The sequence below is a fragment of the Rhamphochromis longiceps genome, linkage group LG8 (assembly GCF_057381845.1).
Source record: "Rhamphochromis longiceps isolate RC_006_pf linkage group LG8, R_longiceps_female_GT1.1, whole genome shotgun sequence".
In the NCBI taxonomy this organism is placed as follows: domain Eukaryota; kingdom Metazoa; phylum Chordata; class Actinopteri; order Cichliformes; family Cichlidae; genus Rhamphochromis; species Rhamphochromis longiceps.
Genome location: NC_140564.1, coordinates 33,111,408 through 33,131,462, shown reverse-complemented (window position 1 = coordinate 33,131,462; position 20,055 = coordinate 33,111,408). Strand labels below are relative to the sequence as shown.

The 20,055-nt window shown below is 43.0% G+C and overlaps 1 protein-coding gene across 4 annotated transcripts; it reads left to right on the top strand.

Moving 5' to 3' along the window:
• The first annotated feature begins 819 nt into the window (after positions 1 to 819).
• LOC146664122 (uncharacterized) lies at positions 820 to 19,840 on the top strand. 4 transcript variants are annotated; one of them, XM_085417137.1, is made up of 4 exons: positions 820 to 1,137; positions 16,646 to 16,784; positions 16,893 to 17,901; positions 18,355 to 19,840. In XM_085417137.1, exons 1-4 carry the CDS (start codon positions 983 to 985, stop codon positions 19,713 to 19,715), a joined length of 2,664 nt encoding a protein of 887 aa, XP_085273263.1. In that variant the 5' UTR covers positions 820 to 982; the 3' UTR covers positions 19,716 to 19,840. The 4 variants fall into 4 exon arrangements, 3 of the variants coding, with proteins under 3 accessions (XP_085273263.1, XP_085273262.1, XP_085273264.1); XM_085417136.1 differs by having other exon boundaries at positions 16,646 to 17,901; XM_085417138.1 differs by having other exon boundaries at positions 16,646 to 17,897; positions 18,355 to 18,518.
• Positions 19,841 to 20,055: the final 215 nt, after the last annotated feature.

The window sequence follows — 20,055 nt, the reverse complement described above, 5'->3', positions numbered from 1 at the left end:
GCAGTTTTATATCCTTAATGACACATCACAGCCTGCTTGTGTGTCTACAGTCCCTGTGTGTTCTTTTTGTTAATTTAAAGTAATGTTAATTTAAAGTAATGCTTAATTAAGTAGCTATCCCCTTTAGGGTTAAACATGTTTTTTTTCCTTGCTAATAACTGTTTGTTATCAGTGATTTTTAATTTGCTTATTTTCAGTATTTTTTGTCAGTATGTATGTTCGTAATAAAAATTGTATTCTTATCAACTTATCAACTACTTTCTTACCCTTCATTGATATTTCTCCACTTAATTAGACTATTTCCAAAATGATTCAACAATGAGAGATTGTATAGAAACACTGAAAATGATGTCTTAAGATACAAAAACAAATTAACTCGGAGGATCCATCCTAGGATAGGTGTTAGCAGAGGATACGACAGAATCTTTTTACTTTTGCCCTATTGGATAGTAATAGTGAAGACACGTAGCAAAGGGCTGCAGAACAGACCTGAACCTGGGCCAGCCGCTCTCAGCCATATGGCATATCGTCGGCTACTCAGATCTCTTATCTTGAGCTATATTTAAGCATTTCAAATTATTTCCACCTACAAGATTAAACATCATTAATCCATAACTTTGATTATAATGTTTATTATTCTGTATAATGAGTATGATTGCTTCACATACTTTAATTATATTTGCCTAAATCTTTAGTACTCTTAATCTATTTCAGTAAGATTGCGGCTTTTACTTAAGTTAAAGTTTAGAGAGAAAAAAGGAGGCTTGAATGTGTAGGAACCTTCGTTTTCTTGTACTGAGTTTCAGGGGGGAACAAAACAAAGATCGGACTCACTGGCATGTAGCTTATGGAGACGATGCCCATCCCTCGGTATGTTTTTTGCGAACCGTGTTGTGTTCTGTGAATTTTGAGGAGCCACAAGCTGACAAATGGAGGATCTCAGCGTTTAATAAACTCACTGGAGCGCGAATCTGAGCCGCCAATGAAGCTAAAACACGAAGATACGGAAGTAAATGTGGAGGGGCTGCCGCAGGAAGGCAGGGTGAACATCGGTGTTACCTTCCCCAGGTGGAAAGCACTGAAGAGGGACAAATGTTTCCAGACTGACGCTGAACTTGCGTGTTTTCTGCTGGACAGGTAACCTCTGCTACCTATGGGGGAAATATCTTAACCCCGTTGGGATACAGATTGTACGTACGATGCTCCAAAAGTTTAAACTCAGACTTGGGGTGTAACAGGTGTAAATGCGTCATGCTGCTTTTCTCGACCGCGGTAAAGTGAGCCGTCATTTGTGAGCCGCGGTCAAGCCAGCCGCCTCGTATCCGCCGCATAAATTTCCTTGCGCTTTTACACCAGTCTTTACGGTAGCGCCTTTTCGCTTTATATCCTGATTGAAAGCCTAGACTCGCGCACACGTGCGCGCGCGCGAACAGTCGCACGCACATGCGCGCACACAAATTACAATGAAACAGCCCGATACAGTCAATACAATTATGGAAATGTCAGAAATTCATGAAAAATCATCCTGAGTAGTTGAGGTCCAACTTTCAACAGATTCCTTCTCTGGGACACCTACTGTACCTGTGTGCCAAGTTTCATCCAGATTTACTGTAGAATTCCTCAGAAATTAAAGGAAACTTATATTCAATTCAATACAGTCAATACAATAGAATTATGTCAATTTTCAAAAATTCATTAAAAATCATCCTGAGTAGTTGAGGTCCAACTTTCAACAAATCCCTCCTCTGGGACACCTACTGTACCTGTGTGCCAAGTTTCATCCAGATTTACTGTAGAATTCCTCAGAAATTAAAGGGTACTTGTATCCACTGCAGTCAGCCAATACAATATAATTATGTCAATTCTCAAAAATTCATGAAAAATCATCCTGAGTAGTTGAGGTCCAACTTTCAACAGATTCCTTCTCTGGGACACCTACTGTACCTGTGTGCCAGGTTTCATCCAGATTTACTGTAGAATTCCTCAGAAATTAAAGGAAACTTATTTTCAACGCAATCAGCCAATACAATAGAATTATGTCAATTTTCAAAAATTCATTAAAAATCATCCTGAGTAGATGAGGTACAACTTTCAACACATCCCTCCTCTGGGACACCTACTGTACCTGTGTGCCAAGTTTCAGCCAGATTTACTGTAATATTCTTCAGAAATTGCAGGGAACTTATGTTCAGTTCAAGAAAGGCTGAAAGACGACCACCACTGAACAAGACACACAAGCTGAAACATCAAGACTGGGCCAAGAAATATCTCAAGACTGGTTTTTCTAAGGTTTCATGGACTGATGAAATGAGAGTGAGTCTTGATGGGCCAGATGGATGGGCCCGTGGCTGGATTGGTAAAGGGCAGAGAGCTCCAGTCCGACTCAGACGCCAGCAAGGTGGAGGTGGAGTACTGGTTTGGGCTGGTATCATCAAAGATGAGCTTGTGGGGCCTTTTCGGGTTGAGGATGGAGTCAAGCTCAACTCCCAGTCCTACTGCCAGTTTCTGGAAGACACCTTCTTCAAGCAGTGGTACAGGAAGAAGTCTGCATCCTTCAAGAAAAACATGATTTTCATGCAGGACAATGCTCCATCACACGCGTCCAAGTACTCCACAGCGTGGCTGGCAAGAAAGGGTATAAAAGAAGACAAACTAATGACATGGCCACCTTGTTCACCTGATCTGAACCCCATTGAGAACCTGTGGTCCATCATCAAATGTGAGATTTAAAGGAGGGAAAACAGTACACCTCTCTGAACAGTGTCTGGGAGGCTGTGGTTGCTGCTGCACGCAATGTTGATGGTGAACAGATCAAAACACTGACAGAATCCATGGATGGCAGGCTTTTGAGTGTTCTTGCAAAGAAAGGTGGCTATATTGGGCGCTGATTTGTTTTTGTTTTGTTTTTGAATGTCAGAAATGTATATTTGTGAATGTGGAGATGTTATATTGGTTTCACTGGTAAAAATAAATAATTGAAATGGGTATATATTTGTTTTTTGTTAAGTTGCCTAATAATTATGCACAGTAATAGTCACCTGCACACACAGATATCCCCCTAAAATAACTAAAACTAAAAACAAACTAAAAACTACTTCCAAAAACATTCAGCTTTGATATTAATGAGTTTTTTGGGTTCATTGATAACATGGTTGTTGTTCAATAATAACATTATTCCTCAAAAATACAACTTGCCTAATAATTCTGCACTCCCTGTAGGTCTGTTGACAGAGCTCTGTACAGGTCTGCTCGAGCTGACCTGAAAAGGGGTCCCACCTGTCCAGCAACAACACATGGCATGGAATAATAGACATCATAAACCACAGAGGCAGAACTGTGAAAACAGAAAACCTGAGTGTGCAGCTAGCAGAGGAAATAAACAGCTTCTTCGCCCGCTTTGAAACACCACAACAGCAGCATTCATCTGCCTCAGCCCTGCTCCCATCCTCATCCTCACCTGGTTCCTGCACCGCTCCATTCACTGTAACGGAGCACGATGTCAGATGTGTGTTCCTAGCAGTGAACCCCAGGAAGGCGGCCGGTCCAGACGGAATACGTGGTAAAGTGCTAAGACCATGTGCCCACCAGCTCACCCTCATCTCCACCAGAATCTTCAACCTCTCACTGGATGAAGCAGCCATCCCATCCTGTCTAAAATCAGCCACAATCATCCCAGTACCAAAGAAGTCTCCCATCACCAGCCTGAACTATTATTGCCCTGTGGCCCTCACACCGGTAATCATGAAATGCTTTGAGAGACTAGTCCTTCAGCACACCAAGAATTACCTCCCCCCAGAATTCGACCCCCACCAGTTTGCATACAGATTCACAGAAGATGCCATCACCCTCCACTCGGTGCTGAGTCACCTAGAACAGCGGCAGAGCTACGCCAGAATGTTCTTTGTGGACTACAGCTCACCCTTCCACCACTCGCCCATTGAGAGCCTACTAACTTACTGCATCACAGTATGGTACGGCAGCTGCACTAAGGTGGATAGAGCCACCCTCCCAGCATGTTTGCAATGAGTAGGAGATGCTCTGTATCTCACTGTACAACTGTATAGTGACAAAGGTATTGGGTTCTTTTCTAAAAATTGCTATAAACAGAGGAACCCAAACTGATGAAAAGTGGCGAATATTTTTTTTCAAATGACTATTTTTAGTGGATGTTTGATATAGAAGCAGAATGACAGAATGTTAAAAGAAGTTACTTTTAGTCATTCTAAGCTGGGCATTGCGTTCTCTGGCTGTTCAAAGCCATGGAACTTTAGACTTTCCAAGCAAATAATGATGGCCATACTGATGTTCTTTTCAGTACATTTTACTTTATGTTCATTTTCATTTTTATGATGTTTCTATTTTTACATAATTCCTCCCACATAGCAAAATTGGTATGGCCTGGATCTGTCCCACACAATGTGCTTACACATGGCCTGCGTACCGCAAAGAATGACGGCCCTATGGTGGCCCAGATCTGGTTTACCAGAGGTGGCCCACACATGAGCCAGCACAAGGCCAGTTGCAGACACACTGCTGGCCCTGTGCTGGCCCAGAACAGTTTCAGCTCTGGCCCCAGATGTCAGCCTAATGTGTACCTTAGCCATGTAAGCCATGTAATAACAACATGTGCTGGAACATAATTGTGCAAAAGTAACATGACGAAACTCTGTTCAGACAGTGAATGGACTGATTCTTATACAGCACTTTTTTACTCACCCATATTACTCAAAGTGCTCTATACAACATGTCACATTCACCCAATCAGGCCAAATGTGGCATGCCATCACATAAACAGTGCCATCTTACCATGCCAGAAGTCATCCAGCAGTGCCGGCTTGACACCAGATCCAGGCAAGACCCGTCTGCTATGTGGGATGACTTGTTCTTTTGGCGTTTTAGTTGTGGATTATGTTTGGGCTGTCTCTCTTGCCCTTTCAGTATTGTTTTCTTGTGCTTCTAAGTGTCCCTTTGTTTCTTTTTAGGTTATGTAGTATGGGTTAGAGATATTTTGTATGTTGTTTTTGTTTAATAAATCCGCCTTTTGGATTATTCCCTGATGTGCCTGAGTTCTGTTATTTAGTGTCACTTTGAAAGGACACACATCCAGCATTGACATATAATTGTTCTTTCAATTTTTGATAAACATTACAGTGAATTGAGATGTAACTTGGCCCAGAGGTACGGTAGGACGCCCAGAGTAAGAAAGTGTTGAAAGTTGGACCTCAACTATTATGGATGATTTTTAATGAATTTTTGAAATTTCCATAATTGTAGTGTATTGGCTGTATTGAATTGCATATAAATGTCCTTTAATTTCTGAGTAATTTTACAGTGAATCTGGCTGAAACTTGGCACACAGGTACAGTAGGTGTCCCAGAGGAGGGATGTGTTGAAAGTTGGACCTCAACTACTCAGGATGATTTTTAATGAATTTCTGAAAATTGACATAATTCTATTGTATTGGCTGACTGCAGTGGATACAAGTACCCTTTAATTTCTGAGGAATTCTACAGTAAATCTGGATGAAACTTGGCACACAGGTACAGTAGGTGTCCCAGAGAAGGAATCTGTATTTTAAAAAAGAGTGGACTTCATATTTGAACTATAATGACACTCCCGAAACATCAGCTTCTGTTCTATGGGAAGCAGGGAAAGCTGTGATGAGAGGTAAAATAATTTCTTTCTCATCACATAAAAAGAAAAAAGAAAAAAATATTCAGGAATTAGAAAAAAACATCAAATCACTAGAAGAAGCCTATGCGTCCCACCAAGATCAGGAAACATTGAACAAAATACGCAAAACAAAACTAGAATTAAATGAGATAATTGATAAAAAAAACAAAATTCTTAGTACAAAGACTACGCCTACAAAATTATGAACATGGTAATAAATCCGGTCAATTTCTAGCAAACCAGCTAAAAATAAATAAAGAAAAAACAACTATATGTGCTGTTCAAGATTCATCTGGGAACACAATATATGATCCGATACAAATAAACAACATTTTCAGGGATTTCTATAAAACGTTGTATTCACCACAAATAAACCCATCTAAAAAAGAAATTGATCAGTTTTTGGACAACATAACTCTTCCAAAATTATTGGACACTCAAGCAATGGCACTGGATTCACCACTGACACCAGGTGAACTCCAGGAAGCCCTGATAAGTATGCACAATAATAAGGCTCCAGGTCCAGATGGCTTTCCTGCAGAATTCTACAAAGAATTCTGGTCGATTCTAGCACCAGTTTTCTACAGAACGTTGTTGGAAATTAAAGAAAAGGGAAGACTTCCATCAAATATGAATTCTGCAAACATTAATCTCCTGCTAAAACCAGGCAAAGACCCTGTATATCCCTCAAGCTATCGTCCAATATCCCTTATAAATGTAGACCTTAAAATAATCTGCAAAGCTCTCTCAAAGAGACTGGAGAAAATAACCCCCCTCTTAATTCATCCTGACCAAACTGGTTTCATAAAAGGTAGGCACTCATCAACAAATACACGTAGATTACTTAATTTGATAGACTACTCATACAGTAAAAACCTAGAAACTACAATATTCTCTTTAGACGCAGAAAAAGCATTTGACAGAGTTAACTGGAAATTTCTATTTGCAACTTTACACAAATTTGGTTTTGGATCCTCTTTCATAAACTGGTTAAAAATATTATATAATTCCCCAACAGCTTGTGTTAGAACAAATGACCAGACATCCTCCAGCTTCTGTCTCTTGAGGGGCACCAGGCAGGGATGCCCACTCTCCCCTTCACTATTTGCAATTTTTATTGAACCACTAGCAGCAGCAATTAGACAGAATTCAGTAATTAAGGGCATAAAATGCAAGAACGTGGAACATAAAATCAGCCTTTATGCGGATGATGTGTTACTCTTTCTCCAAAATTCACAAACCAATATCTCTGGGGTGATTGAATTGATAAACTCTTTTGCAAGAATATCAGATTACTCAATTAACTGGTCAAAATCTACAGTCCTACCGATTAATTGCTCCTTCCATAATTCCTCTTCTACACCACTGCAATCGGGAAATATAAAATATTTAGGTATTAATGTTTCTCCCAAGCTTGCAGATCTAACTAAATTAAACCATATCACACTTTTAAAGAAGGTAGAAGATGATCTGGCTAGATGGAAATGTCTACCCATATCACTCATGGGAAGGGTTGCCGCTATAAAAATGATGGTCTTACCAAAAATAAATTATTTATTCTCAATGATCCCAACTAAACCGCCACAAGATTGGTTCAGATCTCTAGATTCATGTATGTCCAAATTCCTTTGGAAAAATAAACCCCCACGTATAAGCTTAAAAACACTACAAAAGACCAAGGATAAAGGAGGACTAATTCCCTAATAATCTACCCTGGATGACACACGGAGTTCAACAACTTATTCGAACAAGGAACAACGCTTTCAAATCCGGGGACCAGGAGGCATACAGTGCTGCCAGGGCCAACCTGAGAAGAGGCATCAAGACTGCCAAGCAGCAGCACAGGAGGCGTATCGAGGCCAGGTTTGAGAACAACACAAACCCAAGGCAGGTCTGGGAGGGCATCAGGGCTATCACGGACTACAAAAGAAGAACACCATCACCCTCAGCCGACAGTTCTACTCTGGCTGAGGATCTAAATCTCTTTTATGCCCGTTTTGACAGGGAGAACACCGACCCTGTCCTGTCCCCTCTCCCCTCAACCGACCCTGCTCCGGTCCTGAGCACTCATGAGCTGAGGCGTGTGTTCCGGAGCATTAACACCAGGAAGGCGGCCGGGCCGGATGGAGTGCTGGGCCGGGTGCTAAAAGACTGTGCTGCGGACCTGGCGGACGTCTTCACCTCTATATATAACACCTCGTTGTCCTGTTCACTGGTACCATCCTGTTTCAAAGCAGCAACCATCGTTCCCATCCCAAAACAGTCAAATGTCACATGTCTGAACGATTTCAGACCTGTGGCACTCACCCCCATTCCCGCCAAATGCCTGGAGAGACTGGTCATTAAACACATCAGAGCTGCTTTTCCACCATCCCTGGACTCGCACCAGTTTGCATACAGGGAGAACCGGTCAACCGAGGATGCGATCGCCACAGTGCTGCACACATTACTGAAGCACTTGGAACACAGGAACACCTATGCACGGCTCCTCTTTGTAGACTACAGCTCGGCTTTTAATACCATCCGGCCATACAAACTACGTCCCAAACTCCACCAACTGGGACTTAACTCCTCTCTGTGCAACTGGATTGTGGACTTCCTCACTAACCGTAGACAGAGTGTCAGAGTGGGTAAGAACACCTCTTCCACCCTTGTGGTCAACACCGGTGCCCCTCAGGGGTGTGTTCTGAGCCCTCTGCTATACACTCTCTTCACCCATGACTGTATTTCCTCCTGCGCGTCCAATCTCATTGTTAAGTTTGCAGATGACACTACAGTGCTCGGACTTATTTCCAACAATGATGAGACAAACTATAGGACAGAGGTGCAACAACTAGAGTCATGGTGCCACGACAATAACTTGGTCTTAAACACCAAAAAGACCAAGGAGATCATTGTAGATTTCTGGAAGAGGGGTCATAACAACCATCTGCCTCTCTTCATTGGCAGTGAGGCGGTGGAGAGGGTGAGCAGTTTTAAATTCTTGGGGGTAACTGTGACCGAGGACCTGTCCTGGGGCAACCATATCACCTCAGTTGTACGGAAGGCCCAACAGCGCCTCTACTACCTGAGGAGACTGCGGAGCGCACACATTCCCAGATCTCTGATGTTGAACTTCTACAACTGTGCCATCAGCAGCGTTCTGACGTATGGATTTCTAGTGTGGTTCCCCAGCTGCACCAAGGCCGATCAGCAAGCACTCCAGCGGGTGGTGAAGGAAGCTGGCAGAATTATTGGAACAAGTCTGCCAGAGATCAGTAATATCTTCCCCACTCGCTGTCTGAGGAGGGTGCACAGTATCCTGCAGGACCAACATCACCCTGCGCGCCACCTTTTCCATCTGCTGCCCTCAGGGAGAAGGTACAGGTCTATACAGGCCAGAACATCCAGACTGGCCAACAGCCTGTATCCACAGGCTGTGAGGCTCCTGAACTCTCTGCCCCCCTCTCACGGACAATAACCATATCCAACTTCTTAATAGCAATGAACTGGTCTGCATTGGTGCATCATATCTTTATTCTCTTCCCCCTCCTGCCCCCCCCCCTCTTTCTTAAATAGATAACTATCATATCTGATATCATATCTCACAGTACAATAATATTGAATGGGTTGCATTGTTGTATTTTGTCATGTTTCTCAGGTCTTTGTCTGAATTTCTACGAACATTATTGCTAAGGATTGTCTTATTGCATTGGAGTCACACTGGGTTAAATATGTACACTTGGGTTTTAAGGGGTATTTATTATTTTCTTCTTTTTTTTGGGTTGTATGGAAGCCCCAAACGCAATTTCATTGTTCTTGACAATGACAATAAATAAATAAATACTAAAATACTAGACTAGAACTGCCTAACTTTCAGCACTACTTCTTAGCCAACAGGCTTCAGTTTATCTCAGGATGGCTAAAACACACCCTCTTAGATGAACCTTGGCTAGATGTAGAACAAGCACTCTGCAATAATCTAGAGATCTCAGACCTACCATTTATCAGCTCAAACATCCAACGACATGAATGCTTTAAAAGCATCAACATCAGCTCTTCTCTGACAGCATGGTGGGAGTTTCTAAAATTGACGGTGTCTTCATTAATCCCATGCAAACGTACACCTATCTGGAACAACCCTGACATATTACAAAACAATAATATGATAAACTTTTCAGATTGGAGTGATAAAGGAATCAAATATTTAGAACATATACTAGAAGGAACATAATTTATTTCATTTGACGGACTAGTTACACAATATGGGATCAACAAGAAAAGATTTTTAGAATATCAACAAATTAAATCCATAGTAAAAAAGAAATTTAAACCGGGTCAAGTTGAACTACAAACACCACCAAGTGTGGTTCAATTTCTTACTCTTAAACCCCCCAAATTACTATCCAAAATATACAGAATGCTTTCTAAAACAGATGAATCAATATCACTTCCTATTGCAAAATGGGAAGCGGATTTATCAGTTAACTTAGACCTAAACTTCTGGTCTCAGATTTGCTTAAAAACCTTTCATCTAATTAGAAATCCCAGTCTTCAATTAATTCAATACAAAATATTACATAGAGTGCACTATACAGGTCATCGGATGTTCAAGATGGGCTTTACGTCTACCAACAACTGCTCACACTGCCAAACCAATTCACCGGACAATTATATCCACGCTCTTTGGTTCTGTCCACCAGTTCAGAAGTTTTGGCGCGAGATATGTGAAGACTTATCGAAGTGTCTGAAATGTAACATTCCAACTTCCCCCTTAGTGTGTTTGTTGGGCAGCTTAGATAATGTCACTTCAGAAAAGAATATCGCCCATATGGTTTTCACTGCCCTATGCATAGCCAAGAAAACAGTCCTCATGAACTGGAAAAATAAAAATAATCTTAATTCTAACCAATATAGAAATTATCTATTAGATTACATTAGTCTTGATACAGCCTCTGCCACCACATCAGATCAATTGCTCTGGGCTCCTTTGATCAGCTCCATCACCTAGTGGGGGTGGGGGGTCATAGTTTGGTCCCGCCTTCACTGTTGTGATTGGTGTGGGGGTAGGGACAGGCTTAGGGCGTCGGGGGGTTCCCCGGAGGCATCTTCCTTGGGGGGCTCAACCCGGGGTAGCGGTCATGTCCGGTTAGGGGCTCTGTTGGCTCTCCGGTGACTGTTTCCTCGCGGCTGCGTGCAGCGGGGCTAGGGGAGGGTCTGTGCTGACGGACGTGGGTTACTGACCTGGTAGCCTGGCTGCCCCTGGGTGGGTCCGGGATGGGCGTGAGGTTCTGGGGGCGCTCCGTCTCTGGGCTGGGACCCGGACCGGGCCTCGGGGGCTTGGGTCCTGGTTGGTGTGTTGCCGGGGTTGTGGGCGGGTGGGTGCATGGGGGCCCAGCCCTGGAGCAGGGTGCCGCCGGTGCGTCGAGCCACCTGGGGGGCTCTTCAACTGGTGGGGGAGATTGTCACATCTTGCAGGAGCTTTCCTCTCCTCAGGAGCTCCCTCTGCAGGAGGGGGAGATACAGGAGAGGTGGAGGAAGATCTCAGCCTGGGTGTTTATTGTCTTATGTAGTCTGGAAGATGAGTGGATGGTGGGGTGGGTGCAGTTTTCTCTGTGGTGGGGTTGGGTGGACTGTCCCGGGCTCTGTGGGGCCGGGCGGCGCTGCTGCACTGGGCCCGGTCTGGATGGGCCTGGGCCCCCTTTCCCTGGCGGGTCGCGGAGTATGGGGGTGCCTACTGGGGTCAGCGGGGGAGCTGGCCCCAGGGAGGGGTCACTTGCCCCTCCCTTCCTTCCCTCCCCATCTCCAGCTGCCTCCCTCTTCCCGCTCCACCACAACCACCCACACATGCAGGGCCTTGGAGTAGGGGTATGTCACCAGGGTGCAGAGGAGGCTACCCCCCCCCCCCCCCCCTCTGTCCCCTTCTGGCTGCCTCTGCCTCAATTTTATCCCACAACTTAGACATTCACATTACTCACACTCTCATTACACATACATATAGGATCTTGGGGGTGGGCACGATACACGGAGTCCAAAGTACCATCAGGGTGTACACCCCACCCCTGGCATCGTTGCCCACCTCTCAATTTTAAATACACGTAGACATTGAGGGCTAGCAGGAGGGACCATGCGCTTACCTGCTGCTCTCTGGCAGGTAGCTCCAAGCCCTCCTGGGTTTTAAATGCACCTTAGAACACACATGCATCAACATTACAATGAGCGGGTGGAGGGAGGTTCGGAGTCTTCTCTCACCCCCGTTCTCTGCGACCTGCTGGAGCAGGGGGGCTAGGACTAGGAGGAGGAGTTGGTCGTCCGACTGCGGTCTGGAGTGTGGAGCCTTCCTGCTGCTGCGGAGTCGGGGCGGTCTGCCTCCCCCCACCGCAGGGAAAAAGGAAACACCACCTGGGTCTGGGTGCAGTTCCCCCCTCCAGGGGCGGGGGCACCTAGACCCGGTTTGTAGAGTACGCTTGGGGAGTGTGATCGTGTGTACAACGTCTCTTTATGTCTGTCTCCACGTTGGTTGAGTGTGGAGTAAGTGCATATGAGAGCATGAGGGTGGGAATGGATGTTTGTATCTGTGTGTGCCTGTATGTCTGTGTCTATATGTCAGGTTGGGTGTCAGGCGCCACCTCTCTGGGGACATCTCAGGCCCTCCAAGGTTTGGAGGCCTATCTCCCCCTACCACCACTTCCCCTGCCAGTGGCGGACCCCCTCAGACATCGGTGCGTTGGTGGTTCTTTGTGTCCGGGGATGGGCGTCCAGGTACACACCGGCTCACTCCTTGGCGGCCGCTTATCGGGGCCTGGAGCCTGGGGCTCGCTCGGGCCACTTCGGAGGTGGGGTGCCCCCGGCCTCTCAGCCTGGGGCTCGGTCACTCAGGCGCAGCTGGCTGCCGGCGGAGCTCACGGGCGCGTCACTGCAACTCCCCCTGGCTTCTGCTCCGCGGCTGCTGAGTGAGCCCTCATCTGGGACTCTCCTCAGCTCTTTCCGGGACAGTGGCGCAGCTGCCCCTCTGTTGGTCTTCCTTGGTCTCTTGTGTTCTGGGGGCCTCTGGATGTCTGGAGTTTTGATCTCCTCCACACCTGCTTCACGCCCTGGAGGACGGGGCTGTGGCCCCCCCACACCCTCTATTAGATTATTACATGAAGGAACCTTTTAAAAAAACAAAAAACAAGCGCGTCCATGCTCACAGGTGTACACACGGGTGATCACACCCACAAACTACACCCTTTTTGGCTCCTACCTCAAAGCACACTGTGTTCTGTTGATCTTATGTGCTGCACAATAATGTTTAACATTTAGTATTTACTGTCATATTCCCATATATCATTGTGATGTTGTTTATTCTATTACTCTTGTTCTCTTCTGCTTGCTTTCTTTTTTCTTTCTCAGCAGGTGATCCAGGTGATTGATATATGCATTTTTTTTTCTCTGCCCGTTCTGTTGGTTTTTGTCTTTTGCCCTTCTCCCCCGTCCCTCTTCTCAGCTGTTTCTCTTTCCCTCTTTCTTTCTCCCCTTCTTTCCCCCAGTCAAGTCTGTCCCGTATTCAGTAAGTGAAAATAAAATAAACAATAAAAGGTGAATCAAATGGACCATTACGGCAAGGCTGGGATGGTCAGTTTGGTAAAGTAAATCCGTTGGGCATCTTTCTTTGCCTTTAGACAACAATTCTGATGGCAAAAGAGCCAAACGGGACAGGCCAAAAAAAAAAAAAAAAAAAAAAAAAAAATTACAAAAAGTATAGATTTTACAATTATTGACTGCTGTCTTGTAACCACCTTGATAAAACAGAATGATTGCCTCATTAATGATTGAAAATTGTTCCTCTAAAGAGTGAAACAGTTAACAATTCTGCATATTTGCCACAGACCTTACTAATGTTATATCTCTTTGCTGATAGAGTCTGTTTTTCAGTGAATGGCTGTAGTTTGTTTTGTTTTTTTCCAACAGCCTTCCCTACGCAAAGATTCCACTCCTCTAACGTGTCTTGGAAACTTCAAACCATTCGCCTCGGGAGGATGAATTCATGTGAACTGATTAATGTTAAAAAATAAATAAATAATAAAAGAAAAAAAAAAAAAAAAAGGATGATTTTTAATGAATTTTTGAAAATTGACATAATTCTATTGTATTGATGGTATTGAATTGAATGTAAGTTTCCTTTAATTTCTGAGGAATTCTACAGTAAATCTGGATGAAACTTGGCACACAGGTACAGTAGGTGTCCCAGAGGAGGGATCTGTTGAAAGTTGGACCTCAACTACTCAGGATGATTTTTAATGAATTTTTGAAAATTGACATAATTCTATTGTATTGGCTGATTGCGTTGAATATACGTTTCCTTTAATTTCTGAGGAATTTTACAGTAAATCTGGATGAAACTTGGCACACAGGTACAGTAGGTGTCCCAGAGAAGGAATCTGTTGAAAGTTGGACCTCAACTACTCAGGATGATTTTTCATGAATTTTTGAAAATTGACATAATTATATTGTATTGGCTGACTGCAGTGGATACAAGTACCCTTTAATTTCTGAGGAATTCTACAGTAAATCTGGATGAAACTTGGCACACAGGTACAGTAGGTGTCCCGGAGGAGGGATTTGTTGAAAGTTGGACCTCAACTACTCAGGATGATTTTTAATGAATTTCTGAAAATTGACATAATTATATTGTATTGGCTGACTGCAGTGGATACAAGTACCCTTTAATTTCTGAGGAATTCTACAGTAAATCTGGCTGAAACCTGGCACACAGGTACAGTAGGTGTCCCGGAGGAGGAATGTGTTGAAAGTTGGACCTCAACTACTCAGGATGATTTTTAATGAATTTCTGACATTTCCATAATTGTATTGACTGTATCGGGCTGTTTCATTGTAATTTGTGTGCGCGCATGTGCGTGCGACTGTTCGTGCGCGCGCACGTGTGCGCGGGTATAGGCTTTCAATCGGCACATAAAGCGTAAAGGCGCTACCGTAAAGACTGGTGTAAAAGCGCAAGGAAATTTATGCGGCGGATACGAGGTGGCTGGCTTGACCGCGGCTCACAAATGACGGCTCACTTTACCGCGGTTTTTCTCGGGTATATGTATCAGTGTGAGGTGAAGTGACTCTGGTATAAAGGGCAGATTGGAGCCAGTTTTTAACTCTGAAGATTTTGTGCTCAGCCTGTTCAGCATCAGCTGCGACAATAACTTTCATATGAAGGACTGATTGGGGCCAGTTTTCAGCTCAGGAGGTTTATAGACAAACATGTTGGGAGTCCAAAAGCAGCATAATTTCATTTAGCAGGAAAGTAGGGTTTAAGTGTTTTGGGTTCTTGTTCATAACTAAAAGCAAAGTGGAGTGGGAGAAAGATAGGTAGATGCCTTAACCCAGACCTTCCCAAAGTGTGTGTGTGTGTGTGGGGGGGGATGCAGAGCCATGGCAGGGATGCATGCATCGCAGTATGAAAGGGGGGGGGGGGGGGACAAAACGCTTGCACACTGCTAGCACGGGGCGCCTACAGGAATGCAAAGCAAGAGATGAAGCTGAATATGTTTCCAAAACAACTTCATTCTAAGCCAAAGACTAGAAAATATGGTTAAGCAAATCTTCCCTTTGGTTTCACCTGCACAAGTGCCGAGGTAGGTCTCCCTGCAGAATTGGTTTTCCCTTTGTCAGGAGCAGCTCTGGGCTCTTCAAATCACGGACAAACAGTATCCCACATTCTTGATTTTTATTTCACAAACACTTGTTGTAATGGCTAACTACTGGTGACATTTTGGAGATGACAGTTCTTTATACAGTAAAGTTACAGCGGGATACAAATAATATCAGACTGATCCTGCCACGATTTGTTCCCCCGGTTCAAATCACGGACAAACAGTATCCTACAGCTGTTTATGTTTTTAAACCCATTTTGCACAGAGAGGCATTTTTTAAAAATGTATTGATAGCAATGTTGAATATTATTACACAGGAAAAAAACAACTACAGTAAAATAATCACACCGTGATGCCTCTGTCTTTGTAAATGGAGGGACAGTAACTGTGTGTGTATGTAAGCATGTAAAACCTGCAGATAGTCAGATTAACAGTATTTTGTCTCTATCTGCCTTTCTGCGATTCAACTCATGTAAACAATAACGTGGCGCACAGCGTGACGTGAAAAAGGCACATACCTTTGATGTTGTGTGACAAACTCTGTATTCCTCCTCCACACGTAAACGCAAAAAAGGAGTTTTAAAAAATCTCCGTTTTCGGTGATTCACGCCGTTTACGTGTGGACGAAACAGCTGCGTTTTCAAAAGTACCCGTGTAGGCGTGGACGTAGCGTAAAAGAGTTAGTAGTTTATTTTCTTACTACCTGTAGTTTATTGCACATTACTTGTATTTGCTTAATTGTTTACTGCATTTCGTTGCCCTGTACCTGTGCATGTGCAATGACAATAAAGTTGAATTCTATTCTATTCTAATTCTATTCTACTAAATGTTTGAGGTGTGAAATAAACCGCAGTGGAGCAAAATATGGGCGTGTGTGGTTGGAGGATGTGTTTGTGCGTGCGTGTGCATGCGCGCGTGCACTCACGCGGGGGGGCGAACATTTTTCTTGTAAAACAAAGGGGGCCTAGCAAAAAAAGTTTGGGAACCACTGCACTAATAACTTTTTTTCTGTCTTCTTCTCCTTTAGGAAAAAAAAAAAAGCTTTTCCAAAAACACATTCAGAGTCATGCAAAAAAAAAAAAAGCAATTTCCCCAAAAGATGTTTCATGTTGTATTTTACTGACACAGTCCTGAAGTGACAAAGCACAGATTTCTATATGTGTGGACTTTCCTTCATATCAGACACAAAACTGATGCTGTACATTCACAGTGTGTGTCTTTTTATCTGTCCGTGATTGTTATTTATTCTTGTTTTTTGCACACATGAGTCCACTGTTCCTTTTAGTATAAATCATAATTAAAATAAATGGTATGTGACTTTAAGACATATCCTGTTGTTTTTCTTTATTTAGCTATGAGAGAAGTGCCACACCATCGTCTGCTATGAATGGAAAATTTTCAGATCTTCAGCAGCTGTTGCCAGTTAAAGAAGAGGTTCGCTGGAGTCCCAGTCTGGACCAGCAGGACACAGACCTTCATCACAAAAATGAGGTACGTGAGGGAGAACAGTTTGATGGCCTGGTTGAAGCTGATATCACCAGGTTTCCAATTAGTCCTGTGAAGAGTGAAGATGATGATGAGAAACCTGACTCCTTGCAGCTTCATCAAAGGCCTCTGACCAGCTGCTCAGATAAACAAATGAAAGCAGAAACTGATGGAGAGGACTGTGGAGGACCAGGATCAGCCACTGACCCAAACCCACAACAGAGTCCTGATTCTCTTGAGATGGAAGTCAGCTTTGGTGATAAATTGCATAAACCTGAAATTGAAGACAGTTATGATGGTAGAAAGAAGAGCAGGACACTTGAGTCAGGCAAAAATGAAGATCTGGAATTTAACAGTGCCAACACATCCTTCAACTGCTCTGACTGTGGTAAACATTTCCTTTATAGGCAAACTCTTCAGAGACATGTGACAAGTCATTTGGGAAAAAGGACAAATAAAAAATGTTTTAAAATGAAGCAAAATCCACATTCACAGATGGCGGGCCACAAAGAAGAGAGACTGTTTGATTGTGATGTCTGTGGACATAAATTTAAGAGAGAAGCAAATCTTACAACACACATTAGAGTTCACACAGGTGAGAAACCATTTAGCTGTAACGTTTGTGAAAAAAAATTTAGACATCAGTATAATCTCTATAGACATTTGAAAATCCACACTGGAAAGAAATCATTTAGTTGTGCTGTTTGTAATAAAACATTTTCACAACGGTGGGACCTGAAAAGACACAAGATTGTCCACACAGGAGAGAAACCCTTTAACTGTAGTATGTGTGGCAAAAAATTTACACAGAGGAATCATTTTAAGAGACATATTAGGGTCCACACTGGGGAGAGACTGGTTGGTTGTGATGTCTGTGGTAAAAGATTTAACTGTAAGAGAAACCTAAAGACACACATGAAAGTTCACACAGGAGCAAAACCATACAGCTGTGATATTTGCAATAAAAGATTTTCACAACCAGGAATTTTGAAAAGACACAGGAGCATCCACACAGGAGTTAAGAGCCTTCGACCAGATGAACCAAGACGTCTTGGTTTGATGGCACTCGTGACACAATCAGCTGCTTCAGAACTGGTGCAGACACAAGTCTTGAACAGAGTAGGTAAGTGAAGCACATTCAATTGCATTTGTTGTAGCGTATTAACATATAACTCGTATGGGCTATCAAAACGCATTATTTTCACAATAGTGTATAGCAGGTAATTGTGCTTTCTTCCAAAGCATTAGGGATTTTCTGATAGTGGGGATTTACTCCAAAAATACACTGTCTGCAGCTGCATGACATTCTGGCTCTGACACGGCCAGGATGATGCTTCTCGTTCCAACAGATGTGTTTCACAAATATCCCAGAACTGACACACTGTTCCATTTGCTTAAAATAGACTTCTTTTTTTTTTCTAACTGAAGCCATGTCAAGCTGTACAGATCAGTTGGGGAGGACAGGCAAATAGCCAGATGAGTGACAGGGAGAATGCAGTAAATATTGAAAATAAAACAACCGACACATGCTAAATACTCCAGTCTATGGACATTTGTGTTTCTGGGTTCCCTGCAGATGGTCAGCAGACGTTCCTGATTAAAGAGGAGTTTCCCTTGAGCCCCTTTGTGGACCAGCAGGACTCAGACCTCTACCAGATAAAGGCAGAACAGAAGGAACTCTTCACCTGTCGTGAGGGAGAGTACTTTAATGGGCTGCAGGAAACTGATATTACCAGGTTTCCAGTCACTGCAATTCGAGTGAAAAGTGAAGATGATGAAGAGAAACCTTACTGCTCGCAACTTAATCAAGACAACAATGATTCCGAGCCTCCAAGCAGCTGCTCAGACAAACAAATAAAGTCAGAAACTGATGGAGGGCACTGTGGAGAGCCAGACCCTGACAAAAACCAGTCTGGTCATTTAAAACAAAATACTGATGGAAAAGTTTCTGACTCTTGTGAAACTGAAGTCAGTATTGATGATGATGATGATGATGATTGGCAGGAGCCTTTGACAGACTCTGGACCAGAAACTGAAGTCAGTAGCAATGGTGGGAAGGACAGCAAGGCTCTTGATTCAGGTTTAAAGTGTAAACGGTCTCTTCAGAAACATGTTATCAGTAGTTCAGGGAGAAGGTCTTCATGCTGTTTAGCTAATAAGAAATGCTTAAAAGTGAACCGAACTGATTTAGAAGGAATCCAAACAGAAGATAAACCATTTGGCTGTGATACTTGTGGACAAAGATTTAATCAAAACGCACATCTAAAGACCCACATGAGAATCCACACAGGAGAGAAACCATTCCGCTGTAACATTTGTGAAAAAATATTTAGACATCAATACAACCTTAACAGACACATGAGAGTCCACACGGGAGATAAACCATTTAGCTGTGGTGTTTGTGGACAAAAATTTAACCGTAACACAAATCTCAAGACGCATATGCGGATTCACACGGGGGAGAAACCATTTGGTTGTGGTCTTTGCAGTAAAAGATTTTCACAGCCTGGGGATCTGAAAAGACATATGAGTGTCCACACAGGTGAGAAACCATTCAAATGTAGCATTTGTAGTAAAAGATTTACGCAGAGGATTCATTACAAAACTCACATGAGCGTTCACACAGGAGAAAGACCATTTGGTTGTGACTTGTGTGGCAAAACATTTAACAGAGAAGGAAATCTGAAAATCCACAAAAGAGTCCACACAGGGGAGAAACCTTTTGGTTGTGATATTTGTGGACAAAAATTTAACCAAAGCACAAATCTGAAGACACACATGAGAGTCCACTCTGGAGAAAAACCTTTCCACTGTAGCATTTGTGGAGAAAGATTCACGCGAGAGGGAAGTCTGAGGAGACACATGAGACGCCAGGGAATGAACCATTTGATTGTGGTGAAAAGTTTACATGACAGTAATCATAATGTAATTAAATGAATATTTTTTTAATATATGTTGACAAAACATATATAATGCAATGGTGGTTTTTCAGTATTTCTAATTATGTTATTTATTATAAATCTGTAAATTATATAATACTAAACAATAAAACTGGGGGGAGAACTGGTCTGACAGTGCTTCCTTTTTTGTGGTTTCTACATTTCAAAAAAATGATTCATGTGTGCTGCTTGCAGGTTCTTGGACTTATGGCACTTCAAATTAATTTTAGTGTTAAAAAGGAAATGGAAGAAAGACTGGGACCTTTTCGTCATTGTTGCATGACAGAAATGCTTTCAGCAATTAAAATTTTATGATTTATCACACAAAGTAACCAGGT

Excerpts from the sequence above, each read along its gene's own strand:
- LOC146664122 (XM_085417136.1), top strand. The coding sequence starts at position 983 with ATGAAGCTAAAACACGAAGATACGGAAGTAAATGTGGAGGGGCTGCCG. Across the intron at positions 1,138-16,645 it reads GCGTGTTTTCTGCTGGACAG|CTATGAGAGAAGTGCCACAC; the intron begins GTAACCTCTGCT and ends TTCTTTATTTAG. Across the intron at positions 17,902-18,354 it reads ACAAGTCTTGAACAGAGTAG|ATGGTCAGCAGACGTTCCTG; the intron begins GTAAGTGAAGCA and ends GGTTCCCTGCAG.